The sequence below is a fragment of the Caretta caretta genome, chromosome 4, assembly GCF_965140235.1.
Source record: "Caretta caretta isolate rCarCar2 chromosome 4, rCarCar1.hap1, whole genome shotgun sequence".
Classification (NCBI taxonomy): Eukaryota; Metazoa; Chordata; order Testudines; family Cheloniidae; genus Caretta; species Caretta caretta.
In genome coordinates this window covers 108,704,783-108,722,229 of record NC_134209.1, presented here as the reverse complement: position 1 = coordinate 108,722,229, position 17,447 = coordinate 108,704,783, and the positions used below count along the sequence as shown (strand labels likewise).

The 17,447-nt window shown below is 44.4% G+C and overlaps 1 protein-coding gene and 1 long non-coding RNA gene across 2 annotated transcripts in view; one reads left to right on the top strand and one right to left on the bottom strand.

Annotated features, from left to right (window-relative positions):
• The window catches only part of KLB (klotho beta), a 49,090-nt gene that overhangs the window by 22,971 nt on the left and 8,672 nt on the right, over window positions 1-17,447 (top strand). Inside the window, 2 exon segments of the mRNA XM_048848544.2 lie at window positions 3,630-3,898; window positions 8,847-9,990. Coding sequence (XP_048704501.2) covers window positions 3,630-3,898; window positions 8,847-9,990 — 1,413 coding nt within the window.
• Window positions 10,658-16,895, bottom strand: LOC142071930 (uncharacterized). The gene is made up of 2 exons (XR_012668185.1): window positions 16,812-16,895; window positions 10,658-11,770 (listed from the first exon to the last, which is right to left on the bottom strand). It is a non-coding gene; the product is annotated as an uncharacterized LOC142071930 (long non-coding RNA).

The following is a 17,447-nucleotide window of genomic DNA, read 5'->3' as shown; positions in this document are numbered from 1 at the left end:
CTCTGTGTTGGCTATTGTTTTAGCATGTGACATGCCACATTAAAAACATGGAATGACTCAGACCCAAGAATTTACCTTCCCTTAGAAGGAGAAGTGCTACCGGTCACTTATGGCAGCTAACTTGCTGAATCTTTAAAGTTCAAGACATGCTGTGTTATTCCATGGGGGAAAGAAAGAATGATTTTAAAGATACATTTTGATACTGGGGTAAACTTTCAGCTATATTAAACTTAAAGATGGCCCCAAATCATAAAGTTCAAATGTGCATCCAGATCCCAACTTTCATAATGTTTGAGAATGTTAAACTCCAGCATTGTGGTTCAAGCTATTACAGGTGCCATGTAGATACAGTAGCAAAGTTCAGGTGCAGATCTGGACTTGGAGATGTTGTCTCTGTTTTAAAAAATCCACAATTTGCTTGTAATAAATAACTAATCACAAAAGAAACTTGTTTGAACAAAACTTATTTCCCTCTCAGCCACTTTCCTGTCCTACTAGATCTTGCAGTGAATTTTGTATGGCTGAATTTGACATCACGATTACTTCCATCGACAGATTTCATAGTACATAATCTTGTACTTGTTATGTCCTTCTAGAAACAAACTGATGTAGACACTGATTTGTGAGGGAGACTATTTTATTTGGATATGGTGCTACAGACCCCTGTCCAATGACAGACACTATAGCAGCCAAGTTCTCAGTCTGAAAACAAATTTTATTTTGTAATTTAATTTAAATCCATTTGTTTATTAAGTTTAGGAGAAAAAAAAAATTCAGGTTTCCACACACTTTTCCACTCTGTAACTGATAAGTGCACAATAAATTTGCAAGTTGTCAGTTCAGTAACTTGATATCTGTAGACATTTAAAAATAAAATTACATCCAGATGTAAACCTTTAGAATAAAAAAAAGTGATTATGCTGAAATTTTGAAGGATGTCAACACACTGTAAGATAAGTTAGCAGAACTAGATTGTTCTTTTATAAAGGTTTCACTGTGAAGAGCTGGCAATGGGAATAGTTTGTAGATCTGCTTTTAAGAAGTACTTGGTAATGATCAGACAATAGGAATTGTGAGGGGAGAGCGTAGAATTGTTTCTATTTATACAAGGTGCATAACCTTGACTTCAGAATACAAAATGGCCTCCTTAATAACAGGCTCATTGTGAGGTACACTCATCTTTTGCCTATCTATGAATAACATCTGGAACACATACATATTTTACTGATACAATATGGTTTCAAGAGATAATATGAAATACTATTCTATGGTAGATCAGACTGGATAATTTTTACCAAAAATTAGCACCCATATAAGTCAACAGTATGTAATAGGATAGCTGCTAATGGAAGCATAATACGAGAAGCTGGGTAATACTTTATACCTGCTGGTTCAAGGAAACTTGACCCTCTGAAGTCAGTGAAATTAGAATTTGACCTTATTTCTTCAGTACTGTAGTGTCCCTTCATTTTTCACCCTAAGATAATTAAAATGTTTTGAATCACTAAAATACATGCTGTATATAAGTCATTATTGCAAGAGAGCTGGCTAATGTATAGTGTACCAGGACACAGTGGGGAATGCAGAATTTGGTAGTATGTGGCAAGCCTGTCAATGAAGCAAGAGGCATATCACATGCTGTCCCTTTGGCTGAAGCCTGACACCACAACTGCATGATAAAAATGCCTGAGTCTTGTTTCTTCTACATCTTCTACCACTGTCAGAGCTGTACCAGTAAAGTTTACAGCTTTGATTTTTCCCAGTATAGACATATGTATAGACAGTGCTGTGCTATATGCATAGCATGTCCAGAAAATTGATGCTTTTTATTTTTTCTGCTTAAATCTGTTTGTAAATCACCTTTAACAAACGCTCTGTTTCCAATATAAGTTGATTGTCAGGTACTTACTAAAGATAAAGAAACAATAAAGAGAAATAAGAGGCAAATGAAGTTAAATAATTAAATAAGTCCTAGGTGGTGGGATGAGGATGTGAGAAGAGGAATGAGGTGTTCCTGAATGGCCCTTTGCTGGAGTGATGGGAAAACTAATTAAGTTTGATGTGTCCATTGATGTTGATTCTTTCCATGCTTCACTCACCTTCATTTGTCTCCTCTTCTTGCTTTCACTTCCAGACTCAAATTCTTTCCCCAGAGGGGCTTCATCTGCCATTAGACTTTATCAATCCCTATTTCCCCTCCAGGTGCAGCATATAAAACTAATTGGCCCCTTCTGGCCCAAATTAAGCTACTCAGAGCTTTTGTAGGGTGGACACACCATCTCAGGGTTCCACAGGGTTCTGTTCTTGGTCCCGTTCTCTTTCCTCTCTACATCTTATTTCTGTGTAATCTCATCCGAACACAAATTCAACTACCATCTTTATGCTGACAACTCATAGATCTACCTCTACTTCAATCCTGACTCTTTCTGTCAAAACTAAAATCTCAGCCTGTCTCTGACATCTCCTCGTGGAAGTCTAGCTGTAGCTAAAGCTCAACATGATTAAAGCAGAGCTCTTAATCTGCCCTCTCTCCCCCTCCCCCCACAACACTTCCTTCCTATCTCTTTTCTCCAGTCACTGTAGGCAACACCATCCTGTCTGTCACTGAAGCCTGTAACTTGGTCATCCTCTTCAACCTGGATTTCTCTACGTCCTCAATCCAGGTTGTATCTAAATTTTACTGATTCTTCCTTCACAACATCTCTGTGATATGCCCTTTCCTATCCATCCACACAGCTAAAATTCTTCTCCAGGCTCTCCTCATCTCACATCTTGATTATTGCAACAGCCTTCTTTCTGGCCTTGCCAAATGCAGTCTTGCCCAACTCATATCCACCTCAGAGAGATGGATTTTACGACAGTGATGGAAGAAACCCCTCTGTTGCTGTAGTAAGTGTCTGTACTACAGCAGCACAGCTGCAGCACGACGGTTGTGCCGCTGTAGCTTTTCTAGTGCAGACATACCCTTAGTTCCTTAAAAATATTTTTCTAATTGCTTTGATAGTGAAAAAATGCTATTTAACAGCATGTATATGTTGCCATGGTTTTGCTACTTGTTAGAATCACACTCGTGAGTGATCACCTAGGCTCCAAATCCATGGGTGCTCCAGGGCTGGATCACCTAAGGAAAAAAATAGTGGGTGCTCAGCACCCACTGGGAGCCCAGATCAGCTCTTCTCCACCACAACCCTCCCACCCTCTGGCAGGGCCCTCCAATCAGCTCCCCTATCCCCAGTGCCTCCTACCTGCTGGTGATCAGCTGTTCAGCGGTGTACAGGACACGCTAGGGAGGGATGGGGAGGATCAGGGGCAGGAAGAGGTCAGGGGAGGGGGCTGAAGGGGGTGGGAAGAGGTGGGGCGGAAGTGGAGCAGGGGCGTGAAGAGGTGGGGCTGGGATGCAGGTTTGGGTGACGGGGTGGAGTGGGGGCGGGACCTGGGGCGGAGCGAGGGTCAAGCACGCCCAGGGAACTTGGGAAGTTAGCGGCTCTGAGTGATGAGAAACAGGTAGTTTCATAATACACGACACTCTCTTTACTTTGTTATAATGCATGCTCATACTGTAAATCATACTGAATTTATTAATGAATATTTTAACATATAACACATTTTTATTTATTTCTCCTATGCAGCTATTAAATACGACAGAATAGATGTGTTTGGTTACACAGCCTGGTCTCTCCTTGATGGCTTTGAATGGCAACATGCCTACAGCACTAGACGTGGATTATTTTATGTAGATTTCAACAGTAAACAGAAAGAAAGGATTCCAAAGTCATCTGCACTGTATTACAAGGAAATAATTCAAGAAAATGGCTTCTTTCTGAAAGAGTCTACTGCAGCTTTGCAAGGTCAATTTCCCTGTGACTTTTCCTGGGGTATCACAGAGTCCGTTCTTAAGGTAAGCTTAATGTACTGTAAACAACAGTTATTTTTGCTACATACAACAGTTAATAACAATAGTACTTTGTACGTATGTATGTGTGATATGGGGCTGGGCTTACCAGTGGCATTGCCTAGTGGCTAGGTCACTCCTCTTCCCCATTTCCAGTGCCCCTCGCCAGCAACCGCTGTTCCCTTCAATTTTTTACATCCATGTGTGGAATTAATTTTATGTGCACCAATATGGAGGTGATGTGTGACACATCACCTTTATATTGTTGCACGTAACAACAAAAATCCATGTGATGGAGTAGGGCCGAGGGGTTTGGTGTGCGGGAGGGGGCTCAGGCCTGGGGAAGAGGGTTATGGTATGGGGGGATGAGGGCTCTGGCTGGGGATGCAGGCTCTGGGGTGGGGCCAGGGATAAGGGGTTTGGGATGCGGGATGGGGCTCAGGGCTGGGGCAGAGGGTTGAGGGGGGTGGCTCTGGGGGTGGGGTGGGGATAGGGGTTTGGGGTGCAGGCTTCCCCAGGGCTGCAGTGGGGAGAGAGGACTCCCCCCAGCCCTCTCTCGCTGCAGCAGCTAGGGTAAGGGAGAGGCGCCTCTCCCCGGCTGCGGCAGCTTCGGCGAGGTGGGTCTGGGCTGGGCCAGGCCATGGGAGGGGCTCCTCTCCCCTAGCCATGGCAAGTCTGGGGCAGGTCCGCACTGGGGCCAGCAGGGAGGAGCGCTTCTCCCCACCGTGGCAGGTCTGTGCTGGGGCCGGTGGGGAGAGGCATCTCTCCCCACCACAGCCCTGAGCCCCTGCACAGGACTTAATAGGCAGCTGCGCAGTCGGGCAGCTTAGAGGAAACTTAGCCGGCAATTACTCCAATACTGTGTGAACCCACCTTTTGATGGGTGGTGACTTGGCCCTCTGGCCAGGTCACTGATTTAGTTTGTCCCCTTCTGTCCAGACAAATATATAGAGTTTCATGTCCTCACAACGGGAAGGGTTTTCAGCCCATCTCTGGACCCCTTACATGTGGCTCTTCCTCACCCCGAGGCTCTCAGTGTTTCTATCCCTCCTTACTTTGGAAAGGAGGGCTGGAAGGGAGGCTTTTGCCCCCTCCACAATAAGGGTGGTTGGTAGGAGAGCCTGGGCCCTTCCACTCCACTGGGCTTTGGTCCACCGTCCTACGAGAGGCAACAATATCCAGCACCCTGGAGTGCCTTGAGGCCACCTCCCTGGACCACTTCCTACTATTCGCCTCCCCCCAAAGTCTATCATAAGATAGCATAAATAAATCAATCAACCTTCAGCCTAGCAGGGCTCAGCTGCTAGCCCTTGCTTGCAGCAAGGACTTCTGCATCATTCTTGTTCAGGAGTTTTTAGGTTAAGTCTGTTCTCCTATCTTGTCTGCCCCCATCTATCTTTCTTTTCTTGTCATTTTATGGTGCAGTAGCCTCAGAATGTGAGGCTATGACCATCGCCCACCAGTGTTTTCACATAATCAAATATATATCCTCTCACCCTGCCTGGTATTCTTAAAAAAGCACAGTAATGCTTAATTAATGCTATCCCACTTCCCCAGTACTCTCACCAATCCTTTCAGACTATGTTCTTTCACCTTGAGGCATCTCAGTTCTTCATAAAGAAATCTTTCTTTCTGTATAACTCACCCTGCATTGCCATAGCAGATGCTGAACTGTTTTTTTATCTTTGCATGCTTCATAGAATCCATGTTTGTGCATGTTTAATGGATATAAATAGCCATTCAGGTCATAGTGACTGGTTAGAACTCTAAATATAGTTATTTCGCTTCTTCTATCATAGCTGTAAAGTATAACATGATCCTCAAGTTCAGGACGTGTTTCATAGAACCTTCATCCTTTTTTCTCTTTGGTCCATATTTCTTGCCATTCCTTCTTAATTTTTTTCTTAGCCAAACTTGAAGTCTTGTGTTCTTAGGGGGTTCTTTATATCATCCTCCTCATTTTGTAAGACATTTTTCAATGCTTTATCAGCCATTTAATTGGCAGGTATCCCTACATGTGCTGGGATCCATGCTACTATTGTGTATACCTATTCTGAGGCTCTCTTTCTGATCGCCATTTTACCCAATAAAGAGTCAGATAGGATAGGAGCTGTAGTAGGGCATACATCCCTTATCCAGGTCTGTACCAACAGTATAACTAAGCTGTCAAAATGGAAACACAACTGGATAGTCTCATAGATCTCTTAATTCCAAAATCAGGCCATTCCCACTCTACCTGTGTTGTCATCTTCAGATCCTCCAGTATGGATCTGGCAATGCTAGACCCCATTTCCCATGTATAAACTCATAAATTTTATTTATCATATTTGACAGTCCCACTCTTCTTTGTTTTATCGTATAATTCCAGATACACAACTGGAGAGACAACTGTTCAGCTATAGTTTGATTTCCCATGACTAAAGATTTTAATCTCTTCCAGATCTTCCTTTTCACTCAAGTCTTTTACCCACTTTTTGAGCCTGCTAGCATGTGGGAGTTTGTGATGTCCAGTTGTATCTTGTCTACTTAATTCCCAACAGTCTTTGTATATTTGTTTAGTACACTTATTTTCACTATTTCCATTAACCTTAGCCCAAAAGGTTAAATCTAACAATTTCATCCTTAAATTTATGGGCATTTCTCTGGTGACTATCTGCATCACACACAACAGTGTCATAATATGTGCACCACATGTGATTTGCACAGCTTGCTGCCCCCTTCTGAGCTGTCTGACTCCCTTTTAAGCTCCTCCTCCAGTTGGAGCAGCCTCTGGAGGGGCAAGGGGACAGAGTCACCTGGGTTCAGAACTGCTTCTTAAGCCCTTCTGTCCTATTGTTAGGGTAACCTGGTGTCTGGATTTTGACCGGAACGCCTGGTCGAAAAGGGACCCTGGCGGCTCCGCTGACCAGACCATTAAAGATGTGGTTGGCAGTGCTGCGGCGCTAAGGCAGGCTAGTCCCTACCAGCCCTTGGGCAAAGCGCTGCGCCCTGGAAGTGGCCAGCCGGTTCGGCTCCTAGGCAGAGAGGCCTTGGGGCTCCGCGCAAGCTGCTCCTGCCCCGAACACTGGTTCCCACCCCGCACCTACTAGCACTGGACCTGCTGGCCGCTTCCAGGACACATGGGACACGGAGTCAGGACAGGCAGGCAGCTTGCCAGCCTTAGACACCCCCCACTGACTGGGAGCCATGCGAGGTAAGCCTGTGCCCCAACCCCCTGCCTCTGCCCCCCCAAACTTGGAGCTTCCTTGCACCCCAACCCCCTCATCCCTGGTCCCACCCCAGAGCCTGCACCCCCCTGCACTCCTACCTCAGCCCAGAGCCCCCTCCCACACCCTGAACCTCTCAGCCCAGCCCCACCCCGCAGCCCCCTCCCACACTCTGAATCCCTTGGCCCCACCCCCCAGCCTGGAGCCCTCTCCTGCACCCCAAACCCCTCATCCCAGTCCCAGCCCAGAGCCCTCACCCCCTTCCACACCCTAACCCCTTGCCTCAACCCACAGCCCCTCCCACATTCTGAATCCCTCAGCTCAACCCCCCAGCCTGGAGCCCCCTCCTGCACCTCAAACCCCTCATCCCCAGCCCCACCCCAGAGTCTGCACCCCAAGCCCCTGCCCCAGCCCCATGAAAGTGAGTGAGGGTGGGGGAGAGCGAGCCACCGAGGGAGGGGGAATGTAGGGGGCTGGGCCTCCAGGAAGGGGCGGGGCTACGGTGTTCAGTTTGTCACAGTATGTATATAGTACCTTTCATCCAGGTATCTCAAAGCACTTCAAAAATATAAATTAAGCTTCATAACAACCTTAACAACCTTGTGAGGTAAGTATAACAATATCTGTTTTACAGATGTATAAACTAAGGACCACTTAAGTGACTTGCCCAAAAACCACAGAACAAGTCAGTGATAGAGCTAGGAATACAACCTAGAAGTCTTAGGATTCTCAGGCTTCATTTCAAGGGTAGAAAATGAATAAACCATAAGTTTAAAATATTGCAACAACACAAATGAAAAAATTAATCAGCGTCTTCTGCATATATGACACTTTCAGTATGAACTCTATTCAGAAATACATTATATTGTGTACACCAACCTAATAAGATAAGACTGTTTTCTTACAATATTTATTTCCACATTAAATGTGATAGATAGCTATATTTGACATGTGGCAGGTGTGCCGTAACATGGTTTTGTAATTACATAGTGAAAGATGACATGCTGGAAAACATTAGCCTAGAAAAATACATACAGCAGACAAAATAAATGTAATTTAACCCAGTCACTACCAGCCACAGGTAAATAAAGACTTCTGAGTAAATTCATATTTCGGGGATGGGTTTTACTTTTCAAAACTTTTAGAGGTTTTAGATTAAACCTTGTTAGTTCACCACATGGTACTGAAAATTCTATATATTAAACACACTGGTTTTCTTTTTAAAACCCAAAACTGTAAAAATAAATAAATAAAAAAGTCCAAAGCAATGTAGAACCTTGTTAAATAATAACAGTCAGAGAATGACCGGTGTACAAATGATAAATATCAACTACTCATTAAACTACATGGTTATTTATAATTGGAATTAGAACATTGATTCTAGTCCTAGGTCTGCCACTGATAATTTTCAGCTTTTCCGTAGTACTGATGCTCTGTGTGACCTTGGGCAAATTAATTATAGTCTTTATGCCTCCATTTACCCATTTGTAAAAATGGATGTAACTATTATACAGGAATGCTGTGAGGTTGAATTAACAAAAAAAAACCCCATCCTGCACTGTTGTGATGTGCCTGTAAACTCATAATATACAAAAACCAGGACTAAACAGCAATGAGGATCCTCACTTCTCTGCTTTGCAAATAAAACTAAAACTAATTCTGTCTTACAAATAGAGATGCAAGTAACAAACAGATACTTGTTTAAGTAAACTAAATTTGCAAATGTTTGTTCCCATCCATTTTTACAGGCAGAATCTGTAGCTTCCTCTCCACAGTTCTGTGACCCTAACCTGTATCTCTGGAACATCACTGGAGACGGGCTTTTGCACCGAGTTAAAGGAGTGAAGCTGAGAACCCGACCAGCTCAGTGTACAGACTTTGTCAGTATTAAAAAACAACTTGACCTCCTGGAAAAAATGAAAGTAACACATTACAGATTTGCACTTGACTGGTCATTAATTTTACCTAATGGGGATTTGTCAGCCATCAACAGACAAGTTCTCAGATATTATAGATGTGTGATTAGTGAGCTACTGAAACTCAATATTAAATCTATGGTCACCTTATACTATCCAACTCACGCCTACTTAGGCTTGCCTGGTCCTTTGTTGCAGAGAGGAGGATGGCTAAATCAGTCTACTGTCCAGGCTTTTCAGAACTATGCGGCTTTGTGCTTTCAGGAACTTGGTGACTTGGTTAAACTGTGGATCACAATAAATGAGCCAAATAGATTAAGCGATGTCTATAATAGCAGCAGCAATGATACGTATCAGGCAGCACACAATTTACTGATAGCGCATGCCAGGGCCTGGCAAATATATGACAAGCAATATAGATCCTTTCAGCATGGACGAGTGTCTTTGTCTCTGCATTCAGATTGGGCTGAGCCTGCCAATCCCTATTTTAATTCTCACTTAAAAGCTGTGGAAAGATTTCTTCAATTTGAAATAGCCTGGTTTGCAGATCCAGTTTTTAAGACAGGGGACTATCCAGCAGCCATGAGGCAATACATTGTATCTAAAAACAAAAAAGGCCTCTCAAATTCCTTTTTGCCATATTTCACAGATGAAGAAAAGAAACTTGTTAAAGGTGCAGCTGATTTTTATGCACTGAATCATTTTACCACAAGATTTGTGATTCATGAACTTCAAAATGGGAGCTGGTATGAATTTGATCGGGATGTTCAGTTCCTACAGGATATCACATGCCTGAGTTCTCCGTCTCGTTTGGCAGTGGTGCCCTGGGGGATGCGCAAAGTTCTAAAATGGATTAAAAAAACCTATGGTGATATAGATGTTTACATCACAGCAAATGGGATCGACGACCAGTCTTTGGCTAATGATGAACTTCGAAACTATTACTTAGGAAAATACACCCAAGAGGTTTTAAAAGGTGAGATGATAAATGCAGATATTTTAGAATAGGGGTTCTTAGCCATTTTCATGGTATGGACTATATTTTCAACACAGACATCTCTTTGTCCACCTCCCCTTCCATTCACAATCTACCTCTTCATTCGTTATCACAAGATGTCCCAGTACCAACTTGAGCAATGGCTTACACTGAAAAGTAATATTAGTAAAATAGTTAATTTATTTTGGCTGTCTTGAGAAGCATTTTAAACTTTTTGAAAAAAGTTAATTTTGCTGTCTATTTTTGCTCTTCAATGTCAATAGGCGCCATATGTTCTCAGTACCCCTGAAAATCAGGCCACTTATTTAGGTGGCTAAATATAGATTTAGGTGGCTGTTAGGCATCCACATTTTAAAACAATGAATTTAACATTTCCAGTGCTATATTAGTTTTCAAGGAATTTAGGAATAATGAGGGTTTTTTTGGTTTGTTCATTAATGTCCTATATACATTCCAGACACTGAGTTACAATCTCTAAATAAAGGGGAAAATGTTCTTGTGCGAGTAGCTCCCTGGAAAGATTTAGTTTTACAAGCAAGGCTATATCGTAGACATTTATATATACTACCTAAGAGAGCTGATACTGCTCAGAATGTTCTCATGTTTTAAGGAAGAACCAAAAACTTGCCATCTCCAATCCCATGTATTCATTTGGTGTCCAACTATTTAATTCACATAAAAGATTAAATCTCTTTAGAAGATTGTACTTAATGTTGCTCAAATATAACTGCATGTTATAAGCCAGTTGTTTGCAGTGGTGTTGTAGCCATGTAAGGTAGGTGAAATAAATCTTTGAATGGGCCAACTTCTGTTGGTCGAAAGGACAAGGTTTTGAGCTTCACAGAACTTTTTTTCAGGTCTGCGGAAGGTAACCATAGTGTCTAAGCAAAATACAAATTGAGACACTGTTAAGCATAGCAGATTCACACATGCTGTAGGAGACCACTTAAAATTAAGTGGGCAGTTAAGAATTAGCAGGCAGGGTGTCTTACAGAGTGTTGTAATGAACCATAAAACCATGTTGAGGCCATGATTTTTAAGATTTAGTAGAGTTATGAATTTAAGTTCCCAGGCTCATCTTTAAGGTGTTATGCAGGTTTCCTTTGAGGCCGAGGACTGAGAGGTCAGATATGCCGTGATCACTTTGTGAAAAGTGTTTGCCTGTGGGTGATAGGATGGTTTTGTCTTTTATCATTTTTCAGTGTGAGTTCTTTTGAGAACATAGCAATAGTCTGGGTTCATCCACATAGTTATTGTCGGGGCATTTGATACACTGAATGAGTTATACCACATGTTGTGATAAGTCTGGGTAGGACCCAAGAATCTTGAAAGGTGTGTTGTGGGGGGTATTGACCATTGTAGTGGTGAAGATATGTCTACAAGTTTTGCATCTATTGTTCTGGCAGGGTCTTGTGCTGCTTTGAGTTTGTGTGTCCTCATCTGTGGGGAGCTTGTTTCTGATGATGAGCTTGGTGAGGTAGTGGGGTTTCTTGAAGACCAGAAGAGGGAAGTTGGGAAAGATTTTTTCTTCGAGTGCTGGTCCCTATGTGTATTCCACAGGTGGGGAACACATAAGCGTTGTGCACCCGAGTCTGGAAATTCTTCAAAGCAGTGTCTGCTGTCCCACACACATGCAGTAGCTCTCCTCGTGCTCTTGACTGAGGATATAAGAGGCAGTGATGGTCAACGCCTCTCCAGTTCCTTCTTACTTCCACATTGCATGAGTCAGAATTGTTTCTTCCTTCACTTCATTTATAAACTGTAAAGAAAGAAAAAACTTCTAAATAGTTATATTTCTTAGCTTAGTAGTTAAAGTTTACAGTATAGTGTAGAGTATTTCTTTCTCTCTGGTTAGGAAACCCCTCCCCAACTCCAGAATCATGCCCAGAGTCCCATGATTCAAGAATTGCATCTCCCTCTCTATCAGTGATGAACATCACCAGTGCCTGTACTCTCTGGGTGAGGTGCAATTCTGAAAAGTGCAGTATCTTTCACTCCTTCCCACCCGGAACTTGAGAAGCCCAGGAGCTTTGCCTGTGAAAGCCTCTGGTGGAGAAGGCTATGAGTCCCCTCTCCAGTCTTGGCCAGGGACACACCCCAGTGCATCAACCTCAATTGACCAGCAGTGTCACTCCAAGCCCGTGCCTTAGACTGGAAACTTCAACATCTAAGCCCAAAGACTCTTCTTCTAGGGTTCCCCATGAGAGTAGAGGGCACACTCATGGGGCAAGGACAACTCTCCTTCAAGGACTGTCCATAAGAAACACACTTCCTCTCCGAGCTTTTCCAAGTCAGGAGAGACATAGCATATGGAACCTAAGGAACTGGCTCTGATGAAGATCCCCAGATTGGAGGGCAAGGTGCATAAAGAGAAAGATCCTCCAGTTTTATCGATCACCTGAGCAAGCGTAAGGACAGACATTTCACCGGTTCCGTCTATGAATGCTCGTCCAGACCCATCATCAGTACCACCTCATTCATCTAAAGACCATCTGGCTGCTGCAGATGCACCAGGTCCTTCAGACTTGACTGCTGGAACCCCTCACCCACCAGAGTATAGGAAACTTACATAACATTGGAGGATATTGTCCTCCATCGTCCGCAGTCTCCACATCTTTCCGGCCTTGCCCTTGTGAGCGATGTTATTATTCTGGAAAAGGAGTCTACATGAATGTCCCAGGAGTTGTCCCATCTCCAACTGTCTGGCAGAAGTGCTGTGGTACCAATGGTGTACCACTATCGATGGAACAGTTCTCGGATTCAGATGAGTCAGAGGAGCTAGCCGCACCAGTATCTCCATGGAGACAGTCGAGCCCCAATGGATAGTCGAAGGATTGTGCTCGCCATTCCTCTGGGTATAACACTCTCTTTCTCCCCCCCCACCCCCAATCCAGGACCGCTCATATTGATTCTCTTGGGGTCTATGGGTCCCACAGCCAATCGATCCCTCTTTCTTGCCTGATTGGGATCCATTGGATCCTTATGGCAGGCATCTGGGCACTTCTCAAGAGTTGTACAGCTCCTCTCCTTCTGCCAACTGGTTCTGTTGGAGAGCTTGTATGAGGAGGAAGAGCTGGAACTGGATCTGCAGGTGCCGATGGTTCTGAAGGGTGTCTCTTCATCATCCACGGACAAAGCAGTCACTCCTCCTTCTCTGCAAGATGACCACTGGCAGTACTAGGAGCTGTTACAAAGAATTTTCAGTGACCTACAGATCCCATTAGATAAGGTCCAGGACCCTCAAAACCCGGTACTGGACATGTTGCAACTGCAGGGACCAAGTAAGGTAGCCCTTCTGGTCAATGAGGCCATACTAGAATGGGCCAGAATGGTATGGCACACTCCAGCATCCTGGGCCGCTACACTGAAAACAGCCGAGAGGCGATATTTTGTTCCTGCTAAAGGAGCTGAATTTTCATTCTCCCATACTACCTCCAACTTGTCGCTGGTACGGGGGCTACAGAAAGAACTTAGCCGCATTATCAAATGGCAGCCATGGCAGATAAAGACTTTAAGAGACAGGACCTCTTGAGGAGAAAGGTCTCCTCCAGAGGCCTGCAATTTTGTGTTGCTAACTACCAAGCTTTGTTAGTGAAATACAATTTTAATAATTATTCCAGGCATGCAGACTTCAGATATAAGCTTCCCATGGAGGACAGGGCCAAATTTCAGTGTTTTTTTTTCAGATGAGGGGGAAATAGTGGCAAAAGTAGCCCTCCAGGCTGCACTGGATGCAGCAGACACAGCTTCCAGAAATTTGGCCAGGGTTTAGTCATGAGGAGGGACTCTTGGCTACAATCATCAGGGTTTCTTAGGTAGGTCTAAAACACCATCCAGGACCTCCCCTTTGATGAGTCTAATCTCTTTAAAGAGAAAACAGACAAGACCTTACTCACTAAAAGACTCCAGATTGCCTCTGCATTCCTGGGGGATTTATACTTTATCCCCTACGAGGAAACACCAGAGGGAGTCCTATAGACCAAGGCCACCCCCACCTCATGCACCTTTATTGCCAGGTGCCCAGCTGAGCCTCCACATAAATGTCAGAGGATTTTGAGGCCTCGCTTCTCAGCCCCGTCTACTGCCACAGCCTTTACTCACTCCCAGCTACTGGCCAAGAGCCATATTTGACATATTGGTTGAGACCACCACTGATGCTGCCCATCTTTTCCCCCTGTCACCTTTGGGGGCTGACTCACGCCCTTCGCCCACAACTGGAACAAGATCACTAGGAACAGTTGGGTTCTGGAGATTATCCATCAGGGAAACTCCATAGAGTTCCTCTCCTTCCTGCTTCATAAGCCCCCTTCCTAGTCCCCCTTCAGGGACCACCCTCACAAGATAATTCTTCCGGACACAGAATCCCTTTTACACCGAGGGGCAATAGAGCGCATCTCGCCTCATTGCCACAGAAGGGGGTTCCGCTCCCCACATTTCCTAATTCCCAAAAATGATGGAGGGTGGAGACCCATTTTGGACCTTTGGCAACGCAACATCTTTACGTGAACTCTGGTATTCCAGATAATTATGTTGGCATTGATTATCCCCTCACTTCAGAAAGGGATGCAGTTCATGACTCTCGACATGAAGGATGTGTATTTGTATGTGGACATTCACCCATCACACATGAAGTTTCTGCATTTTACACTTGGCCAGGAACACTTCCAGTTTCAAGTCCTCTCCTTTGGGCTCATTCCAGCACCCAGAGTATTTACAAAGGTTTTCTCTGTGGTAGCCGCCCAGATGAGATGCCAGGGCTATATGGTATTTCCATACCTGGACGATTGAGTCCTAGTAGGCCAACCTCATCAGGTGCTCAAGTTGGTGACAGGGTTTCTCTACAACTTTTGGCCACCCTAGGCATTTGCATAAACAAAGAAAAGTTCATTTTATTGTCCAGTTACCCACAAGGTCAGTAAACTTTATTGGGGTGATGTTGGACTCGGTTTCTGTGAGAGCATTCCTCCCTGCAGACAGGTTTCATACAATGAGCAACCTGATTTCATGTATTACCCACAGTCCGCAGACTGCAGTGCACAGGTGTCTTTCACTGTTAGGCCACATGATGCCGTTTACCAGACTCCAGCTGCAGTGTCTTCAAGCTTGGCTCCATTCAATCTACTGACTGAAGAAGGACCATATCAACTCCGAGGTTCCCACCAGAATTATCACCTCCCTCGCTTGGTGACTGAACCCTGAAAATCCATTGTCAGTGTTCCCTTCAACCCTTCCACGTCCAGGGCCAGCATTGTAACAGACACCTCCTTTCTGGGGTGGGATGCCCACATGACAACCACACTGCTCAGGATTCCTGAACCCCACACGAAGCTAGGCTACATATAAACATATGGAACTGAGGGAAGCCTGCTTTGCATGCAAGGCCTTTCTTGCTCATATGCTCACTCCATGTATAAATAACAGCCAATATCACTATGGTGGTCTATATAAACAAACAGGGAGGAGTGGGATCTTGTCCCCTCTGCCTGGAAGCCATCAGACTTTGGAACTGGTTAATCAGGAACCACATCACAATACAAGCAGCATACCTTCTCAGTATCCCAGAGAAAACCTTTGTAAATACTCTGGATGTTGGAATGAGCCCAAAGGAGAAGACTTGAAACTGGAAGTGTTCCTGGTCAATTGTAAAATGCAGAAACTTCATGTGTGATGGGTGAATGTCCACATACAAATATGCATCCTTCATGTCGAGAGTCATGAACTGCATCCTTTCTGAAGGGAGGGGATAATCAATGCCAACATAATACAACTCCCTTGCTGACAAACAAAGCAGAAGCTTCTCTCCAGACAATGAGTGGGAGGTTCACAACACATTCCTAAGTGAGAGATTTACAAAGTGGGGTAGTCCACTATGAGACCCCTTTTTGTCCCAAATGAAGAGAAAGCTCCCCTTGTATTGTTTCAGAGGAGCCATGGGTTGCGATTCCCAGGACTGCGATCTTCTGCTGTCTTGGACAAACAGCCTCAGATATGCCTTGCTTCCCATTCCCCTACTTCCACTGGTCGTAGGGAAGATACATCATGACAGAGCCAATATCCTTCTCCTAGCATCCTATTGGACCAGAAAGTTCTGGTTCACAGAACTTCTAACAATGTCTGCCCACCCACCAATCATGATCTTCCCATTCCCAGATCTCCTAACCCAGGAAGGAGGGGAAATCAAGCATCCCAATCTAGTCTCACTGTACCTCACGTCCTGGTGTTTGGATGGGTGTTGGAAACAGAATGCTCATGCTCAGCGCTCGTTCAGGTGATCCTTAATCAAAGTAGAAAAGATTCTACTAGAATCTGCTATCTGGCCAAATGGAGATGCTTTTTGGCCTGGGCACAACTCCATCAACATTCTCCAGTTACCTTAAGCATCCCAGTTGTCCTAGACTATCTCCTGTCCCTGAAGACTTCATGTCTCGCTATTAGTTTGCTGTGAGTACACCTAACAGCAATTAGTGCTTTCCACCCTCCGTTGGAAGGACATTCTGTCTTGACGCACGCAGCTACAGTACGATTTATGAAAGGTCTGATCAGTGTCTTCCCACCAGTGCTTAAACCTACACCTCAATGGGACATTGACCTCATCCTGTCAATACTCACAGGTCTGCATTTCAAACCAATGGTGACATGTGCCATCACCCACCTGTCCGTCGTTTGGCTAGGAAGCTCAGAGCCATCATGGCAGACCCTCCTTATACAGTGTCACAAAGACAAGGTTTCTCTTTGGCTACACACCAAATTTCTCCCCAAGATTGTTTCTCAGTTCCACATCAATCAAATGATACACTTACCTATATTTTTCCTGAAAGCCCCATGCTTCCTCTGAAAATGAGTCTTCACTCTCTTGATGTCCAGTGTGCCCTGGCGTTCTACCTGAAAAGAATCAAACCCATTAGGAAATCACCAAGACTTTTTGTCATAGCAGAAACATTGCATGGGCAAGTCATATCCTCCCAGAGGATTTGTAAGTGGGTTTCAGATGCATCTTGGAATGCTACAAAATAGCAAAAAAATCCTCCTCCTGTGGGTGTCATAGCTCACTCCATGTGAGCACAAGTTGCCTCCATGGCATCCCTATCTGACATCCCTCTGCAGGGCAGCCACCTGGAGTTCTATCCATATGTTAACGACACACTATGCTCTAGTTTGTGCCTCAGCTGTGGATGCAGTAGTGGGATCGGCATCTTTGCTACCAGCTTCCTCGCACTTGCCTCCAGTCTGAACACTGAAATCACCCACATGTGGAATACGCATAGTGACCAGCACTCACAAAGTAGTGGAGGTTACTTATTGTAACTGGAGGATCTTTAAGATGTGTGGTCCCTATCAGTATTCCACTACGCATCCCCCTTCAGATCCTGTTAGATGGGCAGTAAGAAGAGGAACTGGAGAGGCGTCGACCTTCAATGCCTCTTATATCCTCAGTC